The sequence below is a fragment of the Sphaeramia orbicularis genome, chromosome 5, assembly GCF_902148855.1.
Source record: "Sphaeramia orbicularis chromosome 5, fSphaOr1.1, whole genome shotgun sequence".
NCBI lineage: Eukaryota > Metazoa > Chordata > Actinopteri > Kurtiformes > Apogonidae > Sphaeramia > Sphaeramia orbicularis.
In genome coordinates, this window is record NC_043961.1 from 25,691,551 (window position 1) to 25,717,228 (window position 25,678).

At 36.0% G+C, this 25,678-nt stretch overlaps 3 protein-coding genes across 3 annotated transcripts; 2 read left to right on the plus strand and 1 right to left on the minus strand.

Moving 5' to 3' along the window:
• Positions 1–1,491: 1,491 nt before the first annotated feature.
• LOC115418978 (anionic trypsin-2) lies at positions 1,492–5,923 on the plus strand. The gene is made up of 5 exons (XM_030133547.1): positions 1,492–1,552; positions 1,720–1,876; positions 2,015–2,156; positions 3,803–4,060; positions 5,593–5,923. Exons 1-5 carry the CDS (start codon positions 1,492–1,494, stop codon positions 5,734–5,736), a joined length of 762 nt encoding a protein of 253 aa, XP_029989407.1. The 3' UTR covers positions 5,737–5,923.
• Positions 5,924–8,010: 2,087 nt separating this feature from the next.
• cdab (cytidine deaminase b) lies at positions 8,011–13,355 on the plus strand. Its single transcript, XM_030133548.1, has 4 exons — positions 8,011–8,228; positions 9,764–9,875; positions 11,347–11,404; positions 12,829–13,355. Exons 1-4 carry the CDS (start codon positions 8,042–8,044, stop codon positions 12,967–12,969), a joined length of 498 nt encoding a protein of 165 aa, XP_029989408.1. The 5' UTR covers positions 8,011–8,041; the 3' UTR covers positions 12,970–13,355.
• A 1,262-nt stretch (positions 13,356–14,617) lies between these two features.
• Positions 14,618–25,004, minus strand: LOC115418976 (dnaJ homolog subfamily C member 16-like). Its single transcript, XM_030133543.1, has 15 exons — positions 24,594–25,004; positions 24,359–24,425; positions 24,042–24,187; positions 23,004–23,179; positions 21,868–22,052; positions 21,514–21,618; positions 20,911–21,069; positions 20,616–20,746; positions 20,244–20,421; positions 19,711–19,893; positions 19,522–19,598; positions 18,417–18,497; positions 18,096–18,185; positions 17,276–17,446; positions 14,618–16,425 (listed from the first exon to the last, which is right to left on the minus strand). Exons 1-15 carry the CDS (start codon positions 24,779–24,781, stop codon positions 15,960–15,962), a joined length of 2,403 nt encoding a protein of 800 aa, XP_029989403.1. The 5' UTR covers positions 24,782–25,004; the 3' UTR covers positions 14,618–15,959.
• Positions 25,005–25,678: the final 674 nt, after the last annotated feature.

A 25,678-nucleotide genomic window follows, 5' to 3' on the forward strand; every position in this document is an offset into this window, starting at 1 on the left:
TATGTTCCAAAAAACGCCCCCATGTGTGGGAACTCAGAATTGGGGAGGGGATTTGCTGGGAACCAAAGTGAGAGTGACACCTGGGGGGGATGGATGAGCATGTGAGGGGAGAAGGAAAACACACATATCACACATATTACCACATTCAACGTGCAAACCCATCCTATGACGAAGCATTTTTTTTTACTCTGATGTACACCGCACTGAAAGCTATCCCTTTACCAAAGAATTTCTGAGAAAAAGTGTTTCCTTGTTCAATTATACTTAATGTTATATTCTCAAAGGTCTTTGGGCGGTTCTACACTTGGGGGCAAATATATCATACAACATCACTGGATACACTAACAACATGTCTGCAGAGTATATTATATCAACTTCTCTGGCTTGTTGGGTTTCATCTCTGTAAAGCTTCACTTTGTTTCCATTACTGAACAATATGTGAGAACAAAGACCTTAGAAATTGAGGCGTAAGAAAAGAGAATCCTGGTGTTTTCTGTGTGTGTGTGTGTTTTGTTTTTTTTTTTTTTTTACCTGTACTAGGTCAGACGCTCTACTTTCACTTAAGATATATGACGGACAATGGCAGCAAACAATGAAACTGACAGACATGGTTACAGTATAAAAGAGAGGCAACTGAGAGAACTCAAACTTTATGTCCAGGTATGAGAGGAGGAGTGTGCAAGGAGTGTGTACGCCAGTGTATGGACTGTTTAACAACTTAACTTTTAATCAGGTAAGGCAGCTTTGTACAGAAGTGATTTGCAATTGAATATGCATTAATATTATTTGTTAGATGCAGGATTGTGTTGGAAAATGCCATGTTAAAAATGTAGAGCACCAGTTGTTTATATGACGGAAGATGAAACTGTAAACTAGGCAGAATTGCAACGTGTCACGTCTGTATTTAATTTCTATGCACTGTAATTAACAACTGTAAACTACTATATAATGGTATATTTGATTGTATGAGTTCAAGTCTACATGCACAACAGCTTACATGAGTTTTATGAGTTTTCTTTAAGTTTTCTTGTTATGGTTTTTCAGTTTTTTCTGTCTCCAGAAATAAATCTATCTTTCCACTTTCTACCTTTTTAACTAAACATCTGAATACAAAAGTGTCTTCCATGTGAAATAATTTCAGCTCAGCATTCAAAATTTATTCACTCTTTAACACATAAAAGTTGACATCAACTTGCAGGACAATTGACTTAAGTTCTGCTGCACATCAAAACGTCTACATGTTATTGTTATTTCCACAGATGGCCTTTGCAAAAATAACCAATGTTCTTTATCACAGAAAAATCTCCTTTTTTATTAGTTTTGTCAAATGGTAATAAGACACCTGATTAGCTGTGCATGGGTGACTAAACTTTGTTGTGACTTAACTCTGCTCTGCTGGACTAAAACACATTTAAATACATAAAATATGACATGAGACCATTTCTTTATTCTGACCATATGTGTTTTTTTGCTTTTTTAGTAACAAATAAGATGAACCTGGCTAAATCCACTCTCCTATCAGTGCTCCTTCTACTTGTTGTAAGCCTAACTGGTGAGAAAAATGCATTTATATGACTAACACATCATTAAAGGCTCAAACAGGATTAAAATAATAATCTGTAGAGAGGAAATATAAAAAGCTATGAGTAAATGTTATAATTGTGAAGATTTTCATGTATAAGAAGCAGCCTGGACAGAAACCATCTCTTTGGATTTTAGGTGCTGAAGACACAGATAAAAGGATTATTGGAGGTAAGGAGGTAGATCCCGGGACCATAGCCTACCAAGCCTCACTCCGTTTCTTCGGAATACCCTTCTGTGGAGGAACCCTCATCCATCCATTGTGGGTGGTATCTGCTGCCCACTGCTGGAGGCCGTAAGTCACTGCAGATTTACAACATAACATTGATGCTGTAGGTTGATGTTAATCAGCCTTTAGGTGACTTTTATCTGATGAGTAGTGTTCAGACAGGCACATAAGAACTCAGCCGTTGCATCTGTTTCACTCTTGTAGGAGTCGTTTAGTCCAAGTGGCTTTGGGCAAACACAAAATCTTTGAGAAGGAGGAAAATGAGCAGATTTTTAATGTCACCTTAATCATCAAGCACCACAATTACAGACCCTGGACATTTGACAGTGACATCATGCTGCTCAAGGTAAGGTTTGGCTGTGAAATATGACATAACCGAGACACAAGCTGTAAAACCTGAGACTGGGGTGAATTAGTACTAAGTAAATAAATAAAAGCAACATTTGTCATTGAAATTGGCAAAAGTCACTTTTAACAAATATCATTGTAATGCATATATACAGAATGTATTGATAATTCATACTTAATTTTGCATTATTTTCATTTTGCATTTTTTATGTGTTTTTAAATTGTTTAAGTAATTACACTGTTGCCCATAAATTTGGAATAATTTTGTTTTTAGACACATTCCTATTTTTATTCCTATTTATACATATCAGTAATCACCTTTGACCAGTTACACTTTATCTGTCAAAAAGAAATCTTATTTTCACAATCACTTTATGAGAAGAGATAAAAATATTTTATTCCAACTTTATGGGCAACAGTGTATTTGGATTTAAGAATTAAGTAAGTGTGAAATACTTAGTAAATATTACTGAATTCAACAATTTGATAAATATTTACAAATACATTTAATTGTTGTAGAACTTTAAATCTGTCAATCATGGTATCACACCTTACTTTGTTGCCAAACATTTTAAAGAATATTTACCATGTAAATATAAAACAAATATTTATTTTATCCTCTAGTTTGGGCTGTGAGTTACAAGAGTTTTGTGTTTAAAACACTGATTCCAGGTGCAGATCTGTCATCTGCAACACAATTAATCAAAATTAATTTTCAGTATTTTCCTCATAAACAAACTGAAACTTTATTATTGACATTTACAAACAATGCAGGGCTTGCATAATGCACCTGCATAACATTGCAAATAAGATTATTAGAATACTTTACTTGAGTATTTCCATTTCATGAAACTCTGGGATTAACTGGAAAATGTCATAAAGGTGAAAACAGCAGAAAATCACAGGAAAAGTTGACAACAACACTAAGCATATGCTGATCTTATAGAATATGATACTTTAATTATTAAACTATCCAACAATATTTAAAATAGCTCAGATGAGCTCTTCCACCAGTGCATCATCAGTATACTTTTACGACAAACCACATTATTTCCACAGGTTTAGTAGTACACCCCGTGTCTCTGCTTTTATTGTTACTGGTTGTATTCGCTGCCTCTGCGTTACACTGCCCATGGCTGTGAAAAGGGTCTGTTAGAAGTCTACTTACATCACTTCCAGTCAGTGAAAATGCCAACTCATTGCTTTTCATTGTGGATATAGGGGGATTTACTATGCAAATTAAGTTCAGAGTGCTGTGTGAATTTCAATTTTGGACACAGTAGGAACTGTCCTCCTCCTTGGCTGTTTCACCATTAGACCTGTTTCAGTCATAATGAACATGTTTTGAAGAATGTAACTTACGTAAACGTTGCATCTGTCTGCATTTATTACTGTTAATTTTTATAAAACTCTTGTCATTAGCAAGCTTTAATTAATTTCCATGAATAAGTCTAGGAGCCCCTTTAATAATAATAATAATAATAATAATAATAATAATAATTATTATTATTATTATTATTATTATTATTATTATTATTATTATTATTAATAATAATAGTAATAATAATAATAATATAGATATAATTGTACAATGCTGTTTTACACTTGTCTTATTAAAGGACTGTTTTGGTGTCTCTCTGTTAGCTGAGCAGACCAGCTAACCTGACCAATGGTGTTGGGTTGGCCCCTTTGCCAGACCCCAGCGCCCCACTCGTGGCACCCTTTACCCGATGCACCGTCAGCGGCTGGGGTGTGACCAGGGTCTTCGGTTACAATTTGTCACCTGTGCTGAATGCGGTAGATGTGGACATCATTCCCAACTGCTGGAGGTACTACTACTTCAGAATCACAGGAAACATGATCTGTGCTGGCAAGCTCACAGGAGGGAAGGACGCTTGTCAGGTGAGACACTTGGGAAAGAGAGTGAAGAAGAGCTTTGTTTTCATGTTTAGCATCTGTGAAATGAAATATGTCAAACGGGCTAAATTAATATTAAAATGCTAGCAAAAAAGGAGGCCTTGCTACAATACAGTGTCAGATGTGATGACATAATATAATACAATATGATAAAGTTAACCATGCAATATGTTATTAGAACTGTGAAATAATGAGGCACAACCCAATATGCAATAAATTACAATACAATATAATACAATGTAATATGGTACACTATGTTACAATACATTATGATAGGACAGGATGAATAAAAAGAATAGGGTTTGTTACAGTACAGTGTCACATGTGATGACATAATATAATATGATAAAATTAAGTATAATATACAGCAATGTATTACAGTGCAATATGATATGAGTAAAAAGTGGATGGCTTGTTACAGTAGACTGTAGAAAACAATATTATGTGATACATTACAATACAGCACAACATAATACAACAAAATAGAGTATGATACAATAAGGAGTAAAAATGTCAGACTTGTTAGATGTCATGATATGATATGATATATGATATGACATTATATTATATTATATTATGTGATGTGATGCGATGCGATGCCATACGATACAATACGCTATGATATAATGCAATACAATACGAAGTGAAAAAAAAACTTTTACAGAGTAGATATAGTACGTTAAGATGCAACATGAAATGATACAATATGATACAATCCCATAAGATACAACATAACACAATGTCATATGCAATGTGATGCAATATGATACAATATGACAGAAAACAGTACAATAATATACAACATGATGTGACAAATTGTGATACAGAGTTTAAAAAAAAAAGAAACAATAAAGTGTGATGAAATATATGCTTCATCCCATGCATCCAAACATGTGCACATTAATAGATTAATTGGACACTAAATTGCATGTAGGTGTGAATGTAAGAGTGAATGGTTTGTCTCTATGTGTCAACCCTGTAGTAGAACTTGTTACTGACTGAATGAATGATGCACTACAGTATGACAAAATACAGTATGATACAATTCAACCTGATATTAAGTCCTGTTCAAACAGGCTTTTTAATTTCCCAACTGACTCAGGGCCACTACAAACTGATTGCACTTTATGTATTTATCATATTTTAATTGTTTTTAATTATATTTTATTGTGTTTTACTGGAATTCTAATTGTATTTTATTTGTAATGTTTTATTCATTTTTCGCACTGTAAAGCACTTTGTGACTGTCTGTGAAAAGTACTCTATAAATAAAAATTACTTACTTACTTTCTTACTTACTTATTTACTTACTTACTTAAAATATGAGAGTTTGTTACAGGACAGTGTCAGTCATAAAATAGACTATGCAGCTTTTTAATATCACATCTTCAGTTTCAATCATTTGTAAAAGCACAAGGTTCAGCTTTCATTTTTCAAACTGTTGCTATTAATAAAATGTGTCCTACTAACTGAAGAACTCATTCTAATTGTGTAATTGTTTTCTTTTCAACCTCCAGGGCGACTCAGGAGGACCTCTTGTTTGTAATGGTAAATTTGTGGGCATTGTGTCTTGGGGAATCGGCTGTGCCTATGCTTACTACCCTGGCGTTTACACCAATGTCAAAAACTACCTCGACTGGATCAGCTGGGTCACCAGATAATTAGACTCTAATGAGCACCTCATTTGACTCTACCGGGTCATTCACAGTTTAATGGATCCTAATGATGCCAAATATCTAAATGAACATGGAGTAGTTTTATTAAAAACTGCAATAGGTATTTGCTAAATTTTCTACTGTTTGTTGTCTGCTGTATTTGATGTTTTTTAATCTATTTTTAGGAAGTAATCCAAGGTAATGTTAGTCTTTGAGGTCTCCATTTCTTAAGAGCTCAAAGAGAAGTTGAACTTTAAAATAAAGATGCATATTTTCGCACACTGTCTCCTCTGTTATTGTCATCTGAACTGGAAAAGTCAACTTTTTTTCAAAGCAAGATATCACAGTAACAATTTTGCATTTTTTGGAAGGGGGTGGGGTTGTGAATGAAGAAATCAGGAAGGGACTGGAACTCAGGAAGTAATGAGGCACACACACTCACAGAGCAGAGATGATTTTTTTGGGTGTGTGCTTTATTAGTCAGCGATTGATTATACCAGTGGTGTACAAAGAGCACATCAAAAGTACAAAATGTATACTGAAAAAAATGAACAAGTTACTTGAAAAGTTGGAATAATTTTGTTTTCAGAAAAGAATAATCTTTATTATCACTGTAACATGTAAAGCAAAATTCAAGTCAACACTACTACTTCTTACAATGAGATCAAATTTTCATCAGTTTTTGTTAGATTTACCAGTTTAGAAGCGTATGATCAGTAATGAACTCATATGATACAAATGAAAGTGATTCACTGTTGTAATTAAATCTCAACCCTCATATAGAAACATCCATTCTACCATTGTTTCTAGTTTTATTCCTATTAATATACATCACTAATCACCTTTGGCCAGGTACAATTATGTACTGAATCCCAGTTACACTTGATCTATCGAGAATAAATCACATTGTTATAATGATTTTATGAAGAAGAGGTAAAAATACCTTATTCCAGCTTTATGGGAAGCAGTGTATTAGGTAATATTACTGAGCAGATTTAAACAATAAAGAAAATAAAAAGGGTAGTTAGATGTACTAAAGAAATTATTTTGCAAGAAGAGAGTGAGATTAGATTTGACATGTAGATTTTAGTGGAAATTTATTACAACACATTTAGAAAACAACACATCAGTGATTCATTTATTTCCACTTTATTCCAGAGCAAATCTTTTTTTTACAGCAATAACAACAACCAATGAGTTGTTGTTGTAAACAAATGTAAAATATCAATTAAAAAAGTACCAACATGAGGTGAAAATGGAAAATTATTGAAATTAGTGGCTTTAAAATTAATTAAAGCCTCAATGTTTAAGTGGTTTTTGTCCCTTGAGAAATTGGTTAAAAGTTAAATAAATTATCTTAATGTATTTCATCTAAATTAGACTTAATACAGCTGTTAAATAAATGTTGAATTAATTTAATTATTAGTATTTCAGCATGATTCTCAGTTTTAACAGTGTACAACAGATAACACAAATAACAAGAGATACGTGAAAAAAAAAAAAAATACTGTATTGCTGACCAAGTTCATAATTTCTGTTGAAGTTTAGGAAGTTTCTGATGTCTATATTATTACAAAAAAAATATGCGTATAAAAAACAAACAAATATAACACTTTGTTTATAAAGCATTTGCCATGAAAATTAATGAGCCTCATTGAAAAATTTTAATTCTTTCTGTCAACTTGTAATCACAAAAAGGTAAATATTCATATACAAAAAAAAAAAAACACACATAGATTAACATGTTTCCCAAATGTGCAGCTATACTCACAGTCTCCAAATCTACTGAACCTACTGAACTCTGCGCCTCCTTTGCACCGTGGTGGATAGAAAGGAACACTGAGGAATGCACTAACATGAGACATGAGAGCTGAAACAAATACACAGCTGACTGAATACACATTTAGCCCCTTCCAAGTAAATCTACACCCCTGTGCAGCAGTAAACAAAGGCCTACAACCACAGCACATGTCAGAAACCAGAACAAAGCATCACACAGGCAGGTGGCTTAAATATCCCTGACCTGTTCTGTCAGAGGACCCAAGTTCAAGGCGACTCACTTACACTCCCTATAATCCCCCTGAAAATGTCCTTTAATATCTTGTCTACACCAACATGTAGATGATGAATAATGGCAACAATAAAACTGCCTCCTGTTGCATAATGACAGCGTGGAGTGTTGACATCCTGGGCAGTGATTGGCTGTGACTGTGTCCTCTCCCCCCTCTCCTTCTCCCTTCATATTTAAAGCAGAGCAACAATGCAGTCATTCAGTGACTCAAACAGAACCTTACAACCCTCAAGAGCAACTATGGACAAAGTCAAGTTCGGCGCAGAGGTGATGCATATAAAGGACCTCAGTGGAGGACAGCTGACCCAGGACACAGTCAAAAAGCTGATCCTCCAGTCGCAGGAGGCAAAGAAACAGGCGTACTGCCCATACAGCAAATTCAGAGTGGGGGCTGCTCTCCTCACCCTCGACCACCGTGTATTTACAGGTAAAGTACAAGATGCACTGTGTTTTCAGACTTTGAGTACATACACTGTCGCCCATGAATTTAGAATAAAATATTTGTGCTTTTTCTCATGAAATGATTGTGACGATGTGATTTATTCTTGATAGATAAAGTGTAACCATATGTTATCATTGTACCAGGACAAAGGTTATTACCGATGTGTCTAAATAAAAATAAAAAGAGGAATGTGTCTGAAAACAAAATTATTCCACCTTCATTGGCAACAGTGTATAAAGGGTTGAGATTTAATAACAACATGTTCATGTAAGATCATTACTAATTATAAACTACAAACCTTGTAAATATAAAAATAAACAAAAATTGGGGAAAATTTGACCAAATTGTAACCAGAAATAGTACTGTTTACGTTAAAGAATAGTCGATTCTATTCTGTTGTTTTATTCAGGCCTGTTGTGATACACTGATCTTTACAATAGTCCAACATTTTGGACACAAGAAGGATTTTTTTTATTTTAGCCCTCAAAGACCTAAACAACCTAAAGTGACCAAAAGCATCTACTGATCTAAAATTATTAATAACAACTAATTCTATCAATACATTAAATAATTCAGGTAAAAGACAATTTGTCCACCTTTGGCAGCTTCAGATGTGTCTTTTTTTGGACATGAGGTTTTGCAGTGAACATGGAAGCACTGTCATCTTCTATAATTCTGAATCACTAATAGAATCTATATAGTTTGATAAATGACTATGGATGTAGACACTTGTTTTGTTAGTTAATGATGTATTTAGCTAGAAAAGTAACTTTTTCTTCAAGTTTCTCTGTTTTGATATAATGACTTGAATTTACTTTGAGCCTTTATGGACATCTACATTATCAGTAAATTAAATCATGGAAAATACTTGACTTTCACTGAAAAATGTAAGATGTAGAGAATAATTCTTTATTAAACGGTGATACATCACTTTGTAAAATGTATAGAAAAAATCATTATGAACTCACCACAAAAGTAGTTTTATGGTTGTTTTTTAAGTATCTAAGGGTCAATGTGTTATAAGCAGAAATATAGAGACATTTTTCCTTATCTTGATCAGTGGGTTATTTTGACCTAGCATGTTAATGATTATCTGACAACAGCTAAAATAACTAACATTAAGGGTTTTATTTTGGCATCTGTCCTGCAGTCATGGTCAAAAATCTAAGTCTTAACTTTCCACTGAACTAAGGTGACCTTTTGTGTCAAACAGTACTGTTTGTACTGGTGGGGTACGACAAATCATTGTCAACAGCTCGGCAAAGACAGACCTGTCCTGTCTGTCTGTCTGTCTGCGCTGTCAGACAGTCCAAAGCTTAGGAAGTCACGTGCCTCTGTACAGAAGTGTTTGGGGGGTAAATAGCTGGCAAAGAACTGTGAGTGCAAAGACCCCCAGAGTAATTATTTAGCCAGGACACAAGAAATAAACAGACGCTCCCTTTCATGGTGAAAAAGCCTCTTTTTACATATCCAGGCCTTTTGTACAACCTTATTTTCATTATGCACTGTGTCCTCATCAGGTTGCAATGTGGAAAATGCCTGTTACAACCTCGGTTTGTGTGCTGAGAGGAATGCAATCTCAAAGGCGGTGTCAGAGGGCTACAGAGCATTCAAGGCCATTGCAATCACCAGGTAATGTTGCATTTTGCGCAATACAGACTCAAAATCATGTCATTTCCTGTATTTCCTGCAAGATGCATTAAACGTGTTGTAAAGCATGTTCATCGTTCCTGTACTGCCTGTATCACCTGACGTGACTCACTTCACTGCACGTCATAAATCCACCCTCTTTTTGCTTTGACAAACTGTAAAACTTCCCCCTGACATCAACCAAACATGAGTCAGTCTTATGTCATCAAACAGCTCTGTAACATTTGGTCAAAAGTTAAACCAAAGTGAAGCAAGAGGCAAAGTACCAGATCTAAATAAACATAAACTGTTATATTTTACCTATACCTGTGTCAAAACTCCCTAATGTTTATCACCAAGACACTGTGAAGATGAATCAGTCCTATTAGTTTAATGATATTTATTTATTTGGCAAAGACAGAGCACATTAATCGACATCACTGTAAATGTGCCAGTGTTAGCCAAAAGATAATTTTTCACTTGTTATGCCCGGTTAGATTTGAGTTTACTGTGTCACTCTAAAAACAAAACAGTGAAGAAGATTAACGTTACAGTTATGTTGATCATTTACAAGCATGAATAAGCAATAACAAAAAACCACTACTGATTCTATTAAATGATTTTTAAATAGTCCTATTATGTATTTGTACATGTACTATTTAAAACATGCAAAACAGACACAAATGATTAAATTAAATTAAATTAAATTAAATTACATTACATTAAATTACATTAAATTACATTAAATAAAATTACATTAAATTAAGCTACTATACCAGTACAAGCACTATGCACAGACTAGAAGCACAGACCTCCGCCAAGGCAGATCAGTGGGCCCCCCCATGGGCCCCACTGTGCCCCCCTGTGCCCCCCCCCCGCCCGATCACCACCAACATTTTATCATTTGTTCCTTGTGCCAGTATCAACATTTCCTGAAATTTTCATCCAAATCCGCCCATAACTTTTTGAGTTATCTTGCACACAGACAGGCAGACAGACAAACCAACACCAGCAAAAACATAACCTCCTTGGCAGAGGTAATAGAAAAATTAATTAATTAATTAATTAATTAATTAATTAATTAATTAATTAATTAATTAATTAATTAATTAAAAAGAAAATACTTGCTACTAAACCACAATAACCACTATCCAAACATAAAAAATAAAACTAAACAAAAATAAATACTTGAATTAAATTAAATTAGTACATAGATAAATAGTAGTACAAAGCTTTAAAATGGAAAATTCAACAACCACATTTTTGCATTCAGTATAAACACAGATGGATAATACTTGTCTGATTCTCCACAGTTTTCCTTTAAACCTAATGATGCTTTCTTCTTCTTCTTCTTCTTCTTCTTCTTCTTCTTCTTCTTCTTCTTCTTCTTCTTCTTCTTCTTCTTCTTCTTCTTCTTCTTCTTCTTCTTCTTCTTCTTCTTCTTCTTCTTCTTCTTCTTCTTCTTCTTCTTCAGTGACCTCAGTGACCACTTCATCTCCCCATGTGGCGGCTGCAGACAGTTCATGAGAGAGGTATCGTCCATTTGCAAACACTGTCGATGTCTGTTCATTTGTGATGTACACTTGCCTTTACTGTAGGACAAAATGTTTTCATCTGGAGTGTTTGTTTTTATGTTTGCTTTAGGAGGCTTGTCCTAAGTTTTTATTTACACTGTCTTGCAGAAGCAACGGTAAATAAATAACAGAGGCTAGTTTCTCATTAACAAAGTGCAGTGACTGAACTTTTGTAAATGTCCTGTGAGGTGAGCCATTGGCAGCCTCAGAAACAACAGGTCCAACAGGGTCAACGGTCAGTACAGTGGCTCTGTGAGACAGTAGTGGTCACTGTGAACACCTCTGTTGGGTAACACAGAGTTTATCAGAGTTAAAAGTTCAGAGTTCACTTCATATTTAATAATAATAAAAGGGATTATCTCGGATGGGTCAGTCTAGGCAAAATCACCTGTGTCCTCCTGACTGACCATCTCCAGTCTGGTTCATACATGTAGAGGATAATGTTATCACTCATAGTACATGCCATGCAAATTTTCAGCCTTATTTTTATGTATTTATGTATTTATTTATTTTTTAGATATATGGGGCTTAAAGATGTTAAATTCAGTAAGAACTATTTATGAAGCATGACATTTTCAGGAGTTACTCCAAGACACAAGATGTTTTTGACTTCTGTAAATTGCATATTTGCCAAATTACAGCTGGAAAACAGTAAAAAATAAATCAGTAAATAAATACTTACACACATATTGTGCATGAGAGCATTTTTGCTCAGTGAATCTCCACTTTGAATCACAATCAGATCTTTCTTATTGAATATTCATTTGTTATGATATAGTACTAATGTAGTGACAAAGTATTTAACTAGAAGAAATACGTTTTTTTTTTTTTTAATTTATTTATCAGGCAAATTACTTCATATTAAATATTACTCATGTGTGACAAGGTTTACCATTAAAACAATTATAACACTAGAACGATCATGCCTGCATTGGTATCTTTAACCAAACTACATTTATTGGGGAATCAACCAAACAATATTTGTTTTTGTATCATATACTAGGATTAATAATATTTTTTGAGAGTATGACTTGATTAGGAGATGATCAGTTGAGAACATTTTCTGAAATCTAGTGATTTGAGGTGGCATTACCCTGATGTGTATGGTATTTGGATGTATTTCTCTGCAGCTTATACATGAGTGTAAAATGGTTTTAAAGGCCGTTGGTCAAAGGTAACCGAAAAAAGTGAAGAGCCTGAAGATGGCACCAAACTTTTCTTATAAAATCTCAAGTCAATCCATTGCATCATTGTTATGATCCTGGAGGTTGAACATGTGAACAGGCATAGGAGCTGACTAAATTCACTGACCTAAAGTCACGTTGGTCATATTATGTGTTTGTGCTATTAGCTATATGTAAATGTTGCCATTTCTCTCTCAGTTTGGGCCGAATTGGGACGTGTACCTGTCAAAGCCTGATGGATCATACCTGAAGATGACTGTGGACGAGCTGCTGCCGGTGTCCTTTGGCCCAGAGGACCTGTCCATGAGCAAAGTATTCAACATTCCAAATGAGTTCTGAGCCTGTGTTCAAACACAAAAAATGAGTGCTGCTTCTGAGCCACCATGACATGAACCTGTACTGTTTAATACACATGTTGAACATGCATTAATGTCAAAAGTAGTTATATTTATGGTTACTATTTGTTCTTGTATTAGATGCTGATTGTAAACTGTGTCACACAGTATTTAAATGTATTAAGTTTATTTTGTGTATACTGTTATGTTAATAGACATTGGTGTAATTGTTATGTTGTTGGTTGTAAAATTAAGTGAAAGTGTCTACAAGGTGCTCATATAGTCCATGAACTCATTTGATCATATTTTTGTTTTAAAAAATTAAAGCATGATTGAAAATTACAGTTACAGCAGGTCAAGTGTCTAATTAATAAAGTTTATTTTCACATACTGCTCTTTATACTGCATATGCAGTTGAATGTCCTATAGATGAAGTTCAAGTGACTTGAGTACTACAAATATTTGTTGCACAACAAATTACTTTGTAAAGGAAAAGACATGAGGGTAAACATTTACATTTTTACATTTGCTAATTCTACAACTATTCAGTGATTTTAGGTCAACCTCTTTCATGCATTAACTTTCATAAGTGCACAAATTTGAAAAAAATTAAGAATTAATATTAACTAGCGGTATTGTAACCATGGTGGCATTGTACAATAGCACCCTCCCGTGGTGCAACAGTGGCATTGCACCCGTACGCCCTCCCGTGCTGCAACATCGGGACATCAATCGGACACACACCCGCCAGGCACAAAAACATCCATTATAGTAGGATAAGCAACATAATGTTAAAATGGTTGGCCTACAATAAAAGAAACAAAAAAGCAGATTTCATCAATCTTGGTATAATGTTCAATATTATAATAAGCTTACCCTTATGAGTAATTGCTTGAAAACAGTTATGATGGTGTTATGTAAAAGGTTTGTGCCTTACAATTCTGGATGTCCTTATGCCTGCATTTACAAAAAAGCTGCATCATGTATAAGAGCAAAGGCCAGTAATGGTTAAAATAGTTAAGCCATAGACTACATGTAAACTGATCACTAATCAAGACTTTAATAAACCTGCATCTAAACAAAGCCCATAAAGATCTGATCACAAAAATATGTTATTTCAGTCTGAGTTCATTTGAAACATTATGTCGAGTGGCTGTAGTTTGAGTTACATATCACATATTATGAGGAAAGACAAGAATATATCAGACATGTTCCCATCTCAAGGTAAAAATTTAAAGTTTGTGGTATTTCCTGTTTCTTGTCCACCTTTTTCCTACCACACTTCTCTTTACCAGTCAGTTTCATATCAGTGATATTTGATAGCAATTTGGGAACAGTATTTCAGCCACAACCAAAGAAAGATCTTGCTATATTTGTGTGGGACAGGCCAAAATCACCCAGTGTATATTCAGCTTAATGATGGGTTCCCTGTCCAGACTGCAGGTTCTGTCTCTTGTAAGATTTTATGAGATTATGTGTAGTGGTGGATCATTCTGGTTGTCATTTCTCTACTGTTTATACAAAGGCTGAAATGTTATATAGCACAAAATGCAGTTGGACTGAGTGGGTATGTGTACTTGTGTCAAAGTTCAGTGGTTTGTACCTGAAAATTACTGCAGTTTATTTACCTATTTGAACACTGGAAACTTTAATTGTTGTAAAGAAAATATTTATTAAAGCATTATGGAAGACAAAAAATTACCTCAGTTCAAATGCGTCCACACAGTCATAAATAAAACAAATAAAAAGTTTATTTTCATAAATTGCACCTCATCTCATAGAGTTGGATATCAATATAGATGAAGTATTGACTGACATTCAAGAAAAACAAGTTTAGGACTGCAACTAGTGTTTGTTGAGCAGCAAATTATTCAGTTAAAGAGAAAAGGGAAAAGACAGAAGGATTTAAACAGTTAGGTTGTCAGTGCTAACTCTATACATATTTAGTGATTTTAGGTTGACCTATTCCATGCATTAACATTTACGGGCACAAACTTCATAAAAAGGAAGTGTGATGGGATAACAGTAAATGATAGAATGAGTCAAACATTAATGACAACATAAAAAGCAAATGTAAAGACAAAAAGGCAGATCAGCATCAATATGGGTACCACTTACCCAACAAACAATATTCAATATTATTAGTTTAAACTTGGCAAGCAGCATAATCTTATTTAAATCCCAAATAAAACAGCAGCAAAAGAAATGATGATATAGTCTGTGCAGCACGACAGCATGATTTGGAAAACCTCTTATGTAACAGCTATGTCTTAAAAACATACTGAAGTCTAGGTGATATTATATAAAAAAGTGTATTATTGCTGCTTACCATGCTGTGAGACTCTGCATGCCCTTATTCCTGGATTCACATAGAAGCTGTGTAATATATGCAAGAGCAATAATCTACTTTAACCTAACAGTTAAAAATAATTTATCTATAGACTGAGTGCAAAAGGCTCGATATTCATGCCTTTATTCATATGGAGATCTGATCACGTACAGAGGTCAAAGCTAACATTTGTACCGTCATATCTAGTGTCTGTGGTATGAGCTACATTTATATGATGTTTTAAGAACATGTCAGAAGACACTCTTCAAAACTGATTCATTCATAAAACAGTGTTCATAAAGATAGGAAAATACCAGACACATCTTCATCTCAGCATCCTTCTAGGTATACACATGGGGGGTTTGTGGAATACCTTTTCAACGGTTTTCACTTCCTGAATACCATTTAATGCACAAATTACAGTAGCTCATAGAAGTGAGTACACACTGTCCACTGTATAAAATCTCACCTCAGTACCTCTCGTGGAGCTGCTTGGAAAGTTACAGTGACATAATTCTAACAGTGCATATTCACTTCTGGGAGTAACTGTAACAAAACAGTGTAAACACACACAACAGTTCAGTGGCAATCTACCTGAATGAGAACGTAAGTAATAATTAGAAAACTGCAATGTTGTGTAGCTGCTGCCATTTCTTACTTTGACCTCAGCTTTCTGTTTCTTTCAGGGAAGGCCAGTCAGGGACCTGCAGTCTGGGCAGAGTCCCCTCCATCAGCCTCTCCATCCAGAGTCCCAGCTTGTCCAGCTTATGGTGAACGTCTATGTTGGTGGCCCTGCTAGAACCCCTCTTGGCACCCACCCTGTCCTCCCTAGAATGGGACCGGGATCGAGAATGGGAGCTGGACCTGGACCGAGACCGGGACTTTCTTCTGCTGTCAAAGGATAATGAGGTATCTGATGAGGAATCGCTGGGGTCGTCCCCGGTGAAGACTGGCCTGAACATGCAAAAGTATCTCTTGTGGCCATTGAGAGCCAGGACGTGGCCAGTGTAGTCTGAAGACTCCTCCTCTTCATCGGATATGTGAGTGGCACCAGAGGCCGAACGAAGTAGCGTTGGCATCCAGTGGCGGTGCTTATCAGCGTTGAGGAAGGAGAAGTGTAGTGTCTGGGTTCTGTGAGCAGAGAGACAACTGGATTAATAAATATTTTTCCTAAAAAAAATCTCCATAATTCCATTATTATTATGGGGAGGAAGCATAATGATGTCTTTCTTATAACCCTCAACACTAAGTCTTTAGATCACAAGTTCACATGCATGATTTTAAAGTCTTATTCTGAGCACTGCATACAAAGGAAAATAGGATCAGGAGCCCTGTAATCCAACAGCATATTTAGACATTAATTGACATTCGTTTGACCTTTCAAGGTCACTCAAGGTCAAAGGTCATGGCACCAAATGAAAGCCTCAAGCCTCAAACACAAAAATCAATATTTCTCAATTCTTTGAACAAACAAACTTGGTAAACCTTGCACCAAGGAACTTCTGCTATTAATTTCAATTGATTCTGCTTGACAGTTTTGGAGAAGAAGTTTGTAGATATCAGGACTTAAATGACCTTGGGTTTGACCTTTCAAGGTCACTCAAGGTCAAAGGTCATGGCACCAAATGAAAGCCCAAATGTGACTTCCTATCTATTGCCAATAGTAATTATATCAATACCTTCAACTGTTTTCAAATTATTGCACTTTGAAATCTGTCCCGTTATAAACCAATGGGAATTTTTTAACTTTCAAAAATTTGAACAAACTTTGTAGACCTTATCCCAAAAATATTCCACGACAAATATCAAGTCATTCTGACAGACAGTTTTGGAGAAGAAGATTCTTGAAAAATTGTTTATGGATGGACGTCAACTGATACCAATAGTCCATCAGACCCTTCGGGCTGTTGAACTAAAAACCAAACAATTGGGGTACTGCAGCCTCTAAAACCATCATAATACACATGCTGCTCAGCCTTACCCAGAGAACGTGTAGACTTCTTTCGCAAACTTCTTGAGCAGGGCATTTTTAGAAGCATCTGTGAGCACCAGTACAACATTGATGTGACCAGGTCTCAGCTTAACCAGGTTACTGATGTACGTCATGTCTGTGAGCTCTGTCACTTCCAAAAAGTCCTTTTTAGGAGGACGGCTGCACGGACCAAAGAGAAGAGAAAAGGGTTGACTTTAGTTTACAAACAATGTTAACTGTGGGTTACATTTCTGCTTTAAGGATTTATGTCCATTATTTGTTTGATTGACCTGTTGTGAAGGGACAAGGCAAAAGGTTCACTATGGAAGAACTTTGCTTGCTTACGTGTTGTGCTGGGAGCTACCTGACTACATTTCTAAGCTAATGACAGCTAATTACAGTTACAGCACTGACATCTATGAGAATCCAACTTGAGGCCTTTACAAAGAACTCTGTGCTTTGTGACTGTTATTAAGGATGCAGGCAACGGAAACTTTTGGTTATCTTGGGAATGCTAACGTTAAAAAAAAAAAATGACTGGCTGAGAGAACAAAATAGACTCCAACTTCATACCAGTCCTCCGTAAAATCTGTAAAATTATGAGTCAAAATAATACTATACTATATACTCTGGAATATTTGGTTGAAAACATTTGCTGATTAGTTGACTGAAGGTCCAGCTGGATAAACTACAAAATACACTTTGGAGGTATTGTACTTAAGAACAGGAACACTCTTTTAAGCTCTCCTGTGTTTTTTTGTCTATTGTTGCATCTGATGGTCAAAGTACTGTGTGTCCATATTGTGTGTTCTTCATCTCAGTACATTACCTTGAGGTATTTGCTCTACTTGACCCATCATCATCAGGTTGCGGTTGTTCCTTTGGCTTTGGTTTCTGAGGTTTGTTCTCACCTGGCTCACTGAAAACAAGAGCATAGAAAGGAAAACATCCAGGTGGTTGCTAAAAAAAAAACTGGGCAACCATCCTTAAGGATCTGACTTGAATGTGGATCAGCCAGGAACCATCGCAAAGAATACAAAGACAAATATGATACACATGCAGTACACAGTTTCTTTTTTCAAGCAAGTCAGCATAATACTGGTTAACACATTCAATACTTCGTTTAAGCAGCAGTAACAGGCTCTCTCACCTGAAGGCCTGGATGATGACAGTGCCAAAAAGAATGAAGAGGGCGGAGAAGATCAGTGACAGGATGGGCATCATCTCTCGCCTTTGGGAGAAACAATTAAAATGTCATAACCACAATAACTATTGAATATTCAATATGGCTGCATTTTATCATTTCATTTTACAAAAAAAGGACAATTATAGACTCAAGTAGGTGCAAAACTCTTCTAATGTTTGAGTCCCAGAGTTGAATGAATTCAAAAGTACAACAGATTTGAACCTTTACTAACACTTCAACTAGCTAACACTGGTTAAAATACCAGTCACACAGTAATACCAGCTAGCTAAATGACAGATTTAACTGTAGAATCACTGTTATCATTGGGAGAGTCTGGTTGGTTTGAGGATCACTTCAGGGCTTCAGTTAATGTAGGGAACAAAATCAATGTAGTGAACATAATGGTGATATCAATTTTTATATGTGTGCCGTCCTAAGGTGGTAAAGTAGAATAAATTCACAAATTAACCCTTTCTGACCCTCACATTTTCTTGCATAACTGTACTGTGATTGTACTGCATTTGTCCCTGAATTACTCCTGTCACACATCCACATATGGACATTCAGCTCCTCCTCGTCCCCCTCTCAACCTCTTACTAACTATTCAGAATAATGAAAAGGATGGTATCTGACTTAGAATGAAAGTAAAGATATAATTTAATAAAAGACATTTATGTCAATGGGCTGGACTGGTTTGGGTAAGGATCACGGGAGTTATAGTTGACAAAGTTTTTCATGTCGTAGATTTATCCAAAACAGTTGACTCTATGTCAGCATTAGAGTAGGAAGGATAAATATGATTTCAAAACAGATGAGTATGCTGAGCCATATTCATCTACAAAATACAGTTTTTTTTACTTACAGTACCACTAGCATGGATGAATATCATTAAAATTAAGCCCTATAACTTATTTTACAAGTTGAAAATCATATTTTAGTGCTCAGTATCACTTGAATTCAGTTTCAGTTACATTTTATAAATATCCTTACAAGTACATCACAGTCATCTCCATTTCCTGCTTTGCCGTACAGTAAATACTGCAGTCTTCCTGGGAAAGTGTCATCTTACCAGTTTGAGTAGAGAAGGTCGTCATATATTTGAAGGATGTAATCATACGCAGCATTCATCCACTGGATGATAAATATCTGAGATGCAACAATAAAAAAGAAAAACACATAGACATTAAAATCAGTTCCTGTCTACATGTCTGTGCAGAACCAGCATGATAATCCCACAGATACGCTGAATGGATCTTACCGGGGCCATCTCGTTGTTGAGTTCAGGCAGCGTGGTGTCTGAGGTCAGATAGGAGGGGTCCTTCTGAAGATGCTCCAGCTCTTCATGGAGGCGAAACTTGTCTTCATTGCTGCCGTTCCAGCCTCCGCTCACAGAGCGGTACAGGACCCTCCCAGCCTGGCTCCGCCTCTCGAGGATCACTACCTGTCAGGGTTTTACAAAGCACTTTTACTGTAAACTGAGGCGCTGCAGTGTTGCAGAATGTACATACTGTTCATTTGACACCTATCAAATCTATTGCTCATCTGATATCAGTTTCATTTCCATATTGTTTTCTATTTGCCTGCAAGTGCACTCTGTGCTCATTGTCATTAGGATAAAACAGAAAAGGTTTTTTGAGATTTGCCACATACATTCTATTTTAGGGAGGGTGTTCTTGATGTATTGCAATAAACAAACAAAGAATCACAGAATTGTATGGCGTGTGTTTTCTTGTAAGTGAAAAACTGCTGTGTTTGTGTGTGCATTGAGTGTACTGAATGTCTGCCACTGACCTGAGGTGAAAGTGCAGGCTGGTTAGGAAGCAGAGCCTGACAGAGCGGCTGCTGCTGACGCTGGTAGACGTATGCAAATCGTAGCACATCTTTTTTGTTGGCTGTGGCAAAGTCCAGGAAGGCTTTATTGCTTGATACAAAAGCCTGGTCCTCACCTGTGATCAGCAGGATACAGAACCTGCAAACAAGTCAATCGGTTAACTCAACTTAAAGTATTAATGTATTTACAAAATTGATGCTATAGTCTGCTTTCTATTTGGATTTCTCTAACTCACAATTGGCCTATGTTAAATGTTATTTTATTTTAACATGCATCAGGAACAACCAGGCTAAAGAGAGACCAGGATTATGACTGATCATAAAATGTCTTACTTTCTGCGTCTGTGGAACTGCTTGACAGGACACAGCTCATCAAAAAGTTGCTGGTTGACCAGTCGAGGCACCTGCAGGAACTTATTGTTGGAGACAAACTCATCCATGATCTGCCTTTTCATTCCCCTGGCCTGAAACAGGAAAGATGACATAGGCCAGGTGTAACAGGAATGCAAATAAAGTAACGTTCTGAGTAAGAGAAGCTATGCAAGAACACAGCAGCACCAACAAAATCTGTAAATACCAAACAAGAAAGAACATGAACTATGCAGGCTGCATGAACTACAGGCTGTACCTGGATGATGTCCACAGGCCTTTCAGTGTCCTCCTTAAACAGGAGCATGGTTGGGGCATATGTGTTTATGTTGAACTGTCGAAGTAGGCGAGTAATCTGTTTGTCTCCCTGGTCTACGTAGCCGAAACGCACATAGTCTCTGAAGGCAAAAGCTGTTAACTGCAGAGTGTGAGAGGACAAGAGTCTTAAATATAAACACAACATAAAGAGTAGAAAGTGTGAAAGAGGAGAGTTCCACATAGTCTTATACTGTATTTACATAAAATTATCATTTTATACAATGAATATTCATCTGATTAATTAAAACTGAACTTCAAACTATTAGGTTTAGTGGCAAAAACATCCAGAGCAATCTCATTTACTTTGTTTATTTGTAAATGAAAGACTAAAATGTCCAATTTTGTTTAAGGGTGTAAAGGAACTATTTATCCAAACGCTTTTTTACAAATTGAAAGAAATATCTTTACCGTTACAGCTCAGAATATTAACATTTTTGAAGAGACAGAAATAATCCTCTCATCTTTAGTTCACCATAATTCATCATAACTATTGTTCTTCTTTTGCTCATTGTTGCATGTGCACTGGTGTGAATACATCTCATACCTTGAAGAGAAATGGAACAACAGGGACTTGGTCAAACAAGAGAATACTGGGCTTATTTTCCACACGCCAGCTATCCAGAAATGATAGGTAGTTGTTGTCTGTGATCTGGGAAAAACAATGGAAATTAGTTCAAGAGGAATCTTAACTAAATAAGAATAAATTTAAACAACAATGATGACTGGAAATGACACTTTATAAGTAATACTGTAACTTCAACAAGATAATAAAAGAGATGAACTGAGAAGTGAAAATACATTTTTGAGTAAACAAAAATACAGGATGGCCAACATGGAATTACTGACAGAACCTACAGTATTATCTGCTCTGAGGATAGCACTTATATAATGTTTGCACCTTTTCCACCAGTTTGTGGGGCAGCAGGTCTTCAATGAACTGTCGCATGTGTTGCCGTACAATAGCCTGATGGAAGAAGGTCACCCTGCCGTTCACCAGCCCAATGATGGAGGGAGCACGATGAGCTCCCAGCTGGCTGGCCAGGCGACGCTCACTACCCAAGTCCACAATGCCAATGCCCACACCTGGTGTACAGGTAAAAATAAACTGCTACTGGACATCTTACAGTAAAGTGCAATAAAAAGTAGGTGTGTTGGACTGTAAAAACCAATACATGCAACACAGAAGTTCCTGTTTCACAACAGAGAGAGAGACATATAAATCCAGTCCACACAGCAGCACTTTTACTTAACTGTAACTATTGAGGGATCGTATTATAGATTAACTTCATAAAACACACGTACCTCTAGTTTTAGTATCTGGCTGCATTTTGTTTTTTCAGAAAATAGTGTCACATTGGACACATTGTGTCACAGAGGATTATCATAATATCTTACATAGCAAAGAAATGTATCCTACTCAACTGGAATCAGCAAAGACCCCATCCTTTAATTTGTTTAAACAAATCTTAAATGAAACTTTAAGACTGGAACAATGTACATATACCCTAAAGAATAAGAGGGATGCCTTCAGGAGGATATAGGAACCTCCTATGGACCTCTGACACTATCATATCATATTAAATGATATCATATTAAATGCTACTACCTTTAACATGGGCTACAAAACTTAACACTCTTCTTGTTGCATCAAATGTCACAGGTTGTTTTGATATAATAACCTGTGAGTTCACTCTGACTTCAGCAGAATATATACCGATTGTTAAGTAAAGTTATTGCAAACAAAATTAACAACTTTAAATTCAAACTAAGAACCCTGCAGTCATTAAATAGGACTCCCTTCCTCCCTTGGCTTCATGCTTTGTTCTGTGATCCCAAGAAAAACAAATAAACACCAATGAATAATTTAAGAAACTTCTGGCTCTCCAAAAAGCACCCTCTCTCTTCTTGCAATCTTGCCCTAATGGCCTGCAACTGAGCAAGCATCTAATTTATGTTCAAATGTTTTTAGGTTAGACCACAGCTGCTGAGAGAATGGGTGAAGGCCATTAGTAGTTTAACAACAGCTGCTCTTACCCAGTGGCTCCAGTTCCTGCACAGTCTCCTTCCACACAGGCTCAATGTGGATGCATCCAAAACACCAGTCAGAGGTCACTTTAATTAAATATGGCCTCTTATGGCTGTCTGGCAACACCTCGCTGTTAAACCTCACATGGTGAAGCAGGTACTTGCTGTCTGCAAAGTCCCGGGACCTGAGGGGTGGACCAGATGTAGCACAGTGAGCAAGTCTACAGAGTGATGATGATTCCAATTAATTGCCTCTTTCTGACTTTCTCAGTCTAGGTGATTAACAGTTCTTTTAACAAAGATCTAACCAACCGCCAGCACCCAAAAGCATCTACCGATATAAAAGTGATTAATAACTTTTTAACCACTAATCCTATCAATACACTTAAATAATTCAGGTAAAATGCAGTTCCTCAGGTTTTCAGCAGTATCAGATATAATACATTTGTACATTCAAAGGATCTATGGTGAACCTGGATACATCATCATCGCCTCCCAACACTGACTCACCAATAAAACCTATGTAGTTTAATAAAGGACAGTTGTTGTAAATGGCTATTTTGTGTTCAGTAAATTATGTATTTTGCAGCAAAAGTCACTTTTTTTAGTTTCTCTGTTTTGATATAATAATCTGTGAGTTCACTCTGAGCTTTTATGAACATCTGTGGGGTCTGTAAGTTACATATGGGAAAAAATCTGATTTTCACTGAAAAATATAGTAATAAACAGTGATAAATCACTCGGGAAAGGTTAAATGTAGGGGAAAAATTAATTTGGAAGGTGCCATAAAAATAGTTCAAGATCTTCAAGGGTTAACATGTTTTCTTATGTATATTCCATGTCATGGGTTGTTATACAGTTTTTGTTTTCCTAACTTATCAACACTCAAAAACAAACACAAGGAAATGCACATCCTTCTATACGTACATAAATAAAATAACAGGCTGGGAAATACATATTCAGGACCATGTATGCAAGGAAGAATGAAGATAATATAGAAGTTAAAATTGACAAACAGAAGATTTGAGTTATTTCAAGACTGAATACCTGGGAAAATGGAAAAAAGCCTCATCAAAGTAAAAGCTGTTGTGGAAGCTGCGGAAACCGTGATGCTGTGACTGTCCAAAGGGCTGGTTTTCATCCACCTGCCCATAGCGGTCAAAGTTGGCCCTACGCTCCTCATTAGACAGAATCTGTGTAAAGGATAACAGGAAAGACTAAAATACAATAGAAGGGCTTTCTTTTTTGTAGTTCCACTCTGAGAGAAGAAGTACTGTACTGAAAGTGAAACAGAATGAGTGAGACTATCTTTGGTATAATCTGCTGCTTGTATGAAATATTTACAAACATTCAGAATATCCAACCTCATAGGACTTTGAAATCTTGATGAACATGTCTTCAGCTGTGGGGTCCTTGTTCTTATCTGGATGCCTTAAAAAAATAACAAATCAACTGGGTAATAGCCTAATACAGGATTCTAAAAGGTTTTAAATTAGAGTGACATGTGATGCATTAGCTAATAACCACTTTGGAGGTTAAACTCCTCCACATGCACATACACACTGACTGTGTCCTTGGTACTAGCTGTCACTCACTCACCATTCTTTGGCCAGGTTCTTGTATGCCTTTTTAATTTCTGCTTGACTGGCACTCCTGCTAACACCCAGGATTTTATAGGGATCATACTCAGACGTTGTTTCAACTAGCTGACCTCCCAAAACGAGCAGAAAGATGGCCAGCGTAATCAGATCAGTCAGGGGATGTCGGCTGTGTCTTCTAACCGTCATAGCTGCCACTGTTCGACCAACGACGTTAGCACCAACCGGCCCGTTAAAGTACTGTCACTAGGCTTCTCTGTATCAGACAAATGACTAAAGGTACGACATTATATCATCGCATCTGACGACATATTGGATATAATAAAACGTAAAAGACACAGCATTATTTTACTCTAGTGGCTATCATTTTCCAGGCTAACGTTGGACATCTCCAACCCCCTGCGTCAAGTTAGAAACATAATCATACACTACTACCGGCTGTGTATTTCAAAATAAAATCCAAAACTGTCGCATCCTGTAATCATCTGTAAACTAATCTTTTACGGTAATTTCTTCAATATCCATGAATACCTATAAATAAATGTATAGAGTGACATGAGCGTTTATTTATTTTACATTGATGAGTATCTTGTTAAAGTCTAAATGACACAAACACTGTGTTATGATTTATTATGTTAATATCATCACTATTATAGCCACTGTTGTTAATGATAAGGATTTTTTCTTCTTTTTTTTTTATCATCTACTGTCGTTACCAAGTCCTTTGTCGTCCCCCCCCACACACACACACTCTCTCTCTCTCTCTCGCTCTCTCTCTCTCTCTCACACACACACACACACACACACACACACACACACACACACACACACAAACACCAATGTATGATGATGATAATGATGATTCTGTCTTATTTTGCCTTATTTGTTGTCATGTCTTTCACATGTTTTGCTATATACTGCTCACTTAAATAAAAATAAAAAATAAAAAATGAAACACTGTGTTTTAAATGAAACACAATCCGTATTCTTACATTTACAAACATGTATATTGCGTTTTATGCAGTTAATTTTAGTTTTGCTTACAATTATTCTAAAAATGATATTTTATTTTGAAGAGTTACAATT

Excerpts from the sequence above, each read along its gene's own strand:
- cdab (XM_030133548.1), top strand. The coding sequence starts at position 8,042 with ATGGACAAAGTCAAGTTCGGCGCAGAGGTGATGCATATAAAGGACCTC. Across the intron at positions 8,229-9,763 it reads CGACCACCGTGTATTTACAG|GTTGCAATGTGGAAAATGCC; the intron begins GTAAAGTACAAG and ends TGTCCTCATCAG. Across the intron at positions 11,405-12,828 it reads GCAGACAGTTCATGAGAGAG|TTTGGGCCGAATTGGGACGT; the intron begins GTATCGTCCATT and ends TTTCTCTCTCAG.
- LOC115418978 (XM_030133547.1), top strand. The coding sequence starts at position 1,492 with ATGAACCTGGCTAAATCCACTCTCCTATCAGTGCTCCTTCTACTTGTT. Across the intron at positions 1,553-1,719 it reads ACTTGTTGTAAGCCTAACTG|GTGCTGAAGACACAGATAAA; the intron begins GTGAGAAAAATG and ends TTTGGATTTTAG. Across the intron at positions 4,061-5,592 it reads GAGGGAAGGACGCTTGTCAG|GGCGACTCAGGAGGACCTCT; the intron begins GTGAGACACTTG and ends TTCAACCTCCAG.
- LOC115418976 (XM_030133543.1), bottom strand. The coding sequence starts at position 24,781 with ATGACGGTTAGAAGACACAGCCGACATCCCCTGACTGATCTGATTACG. Across the intron at positions 18,498-19,521 it reads GACCTTCTCTACTCAAACTG|GCGAGAGATGATGCCCATCC; the intron begins GTAAGATGACAC and ends TTTCTCCCAAAG. Across the intron at positions 16,426-17,275 it reads GAAGTCTACACGTTCTCTGG|AACCCAGACACTACACTTCT; the intron begins GTAAGGCTGAGC and ends CTCTGCTCACAG.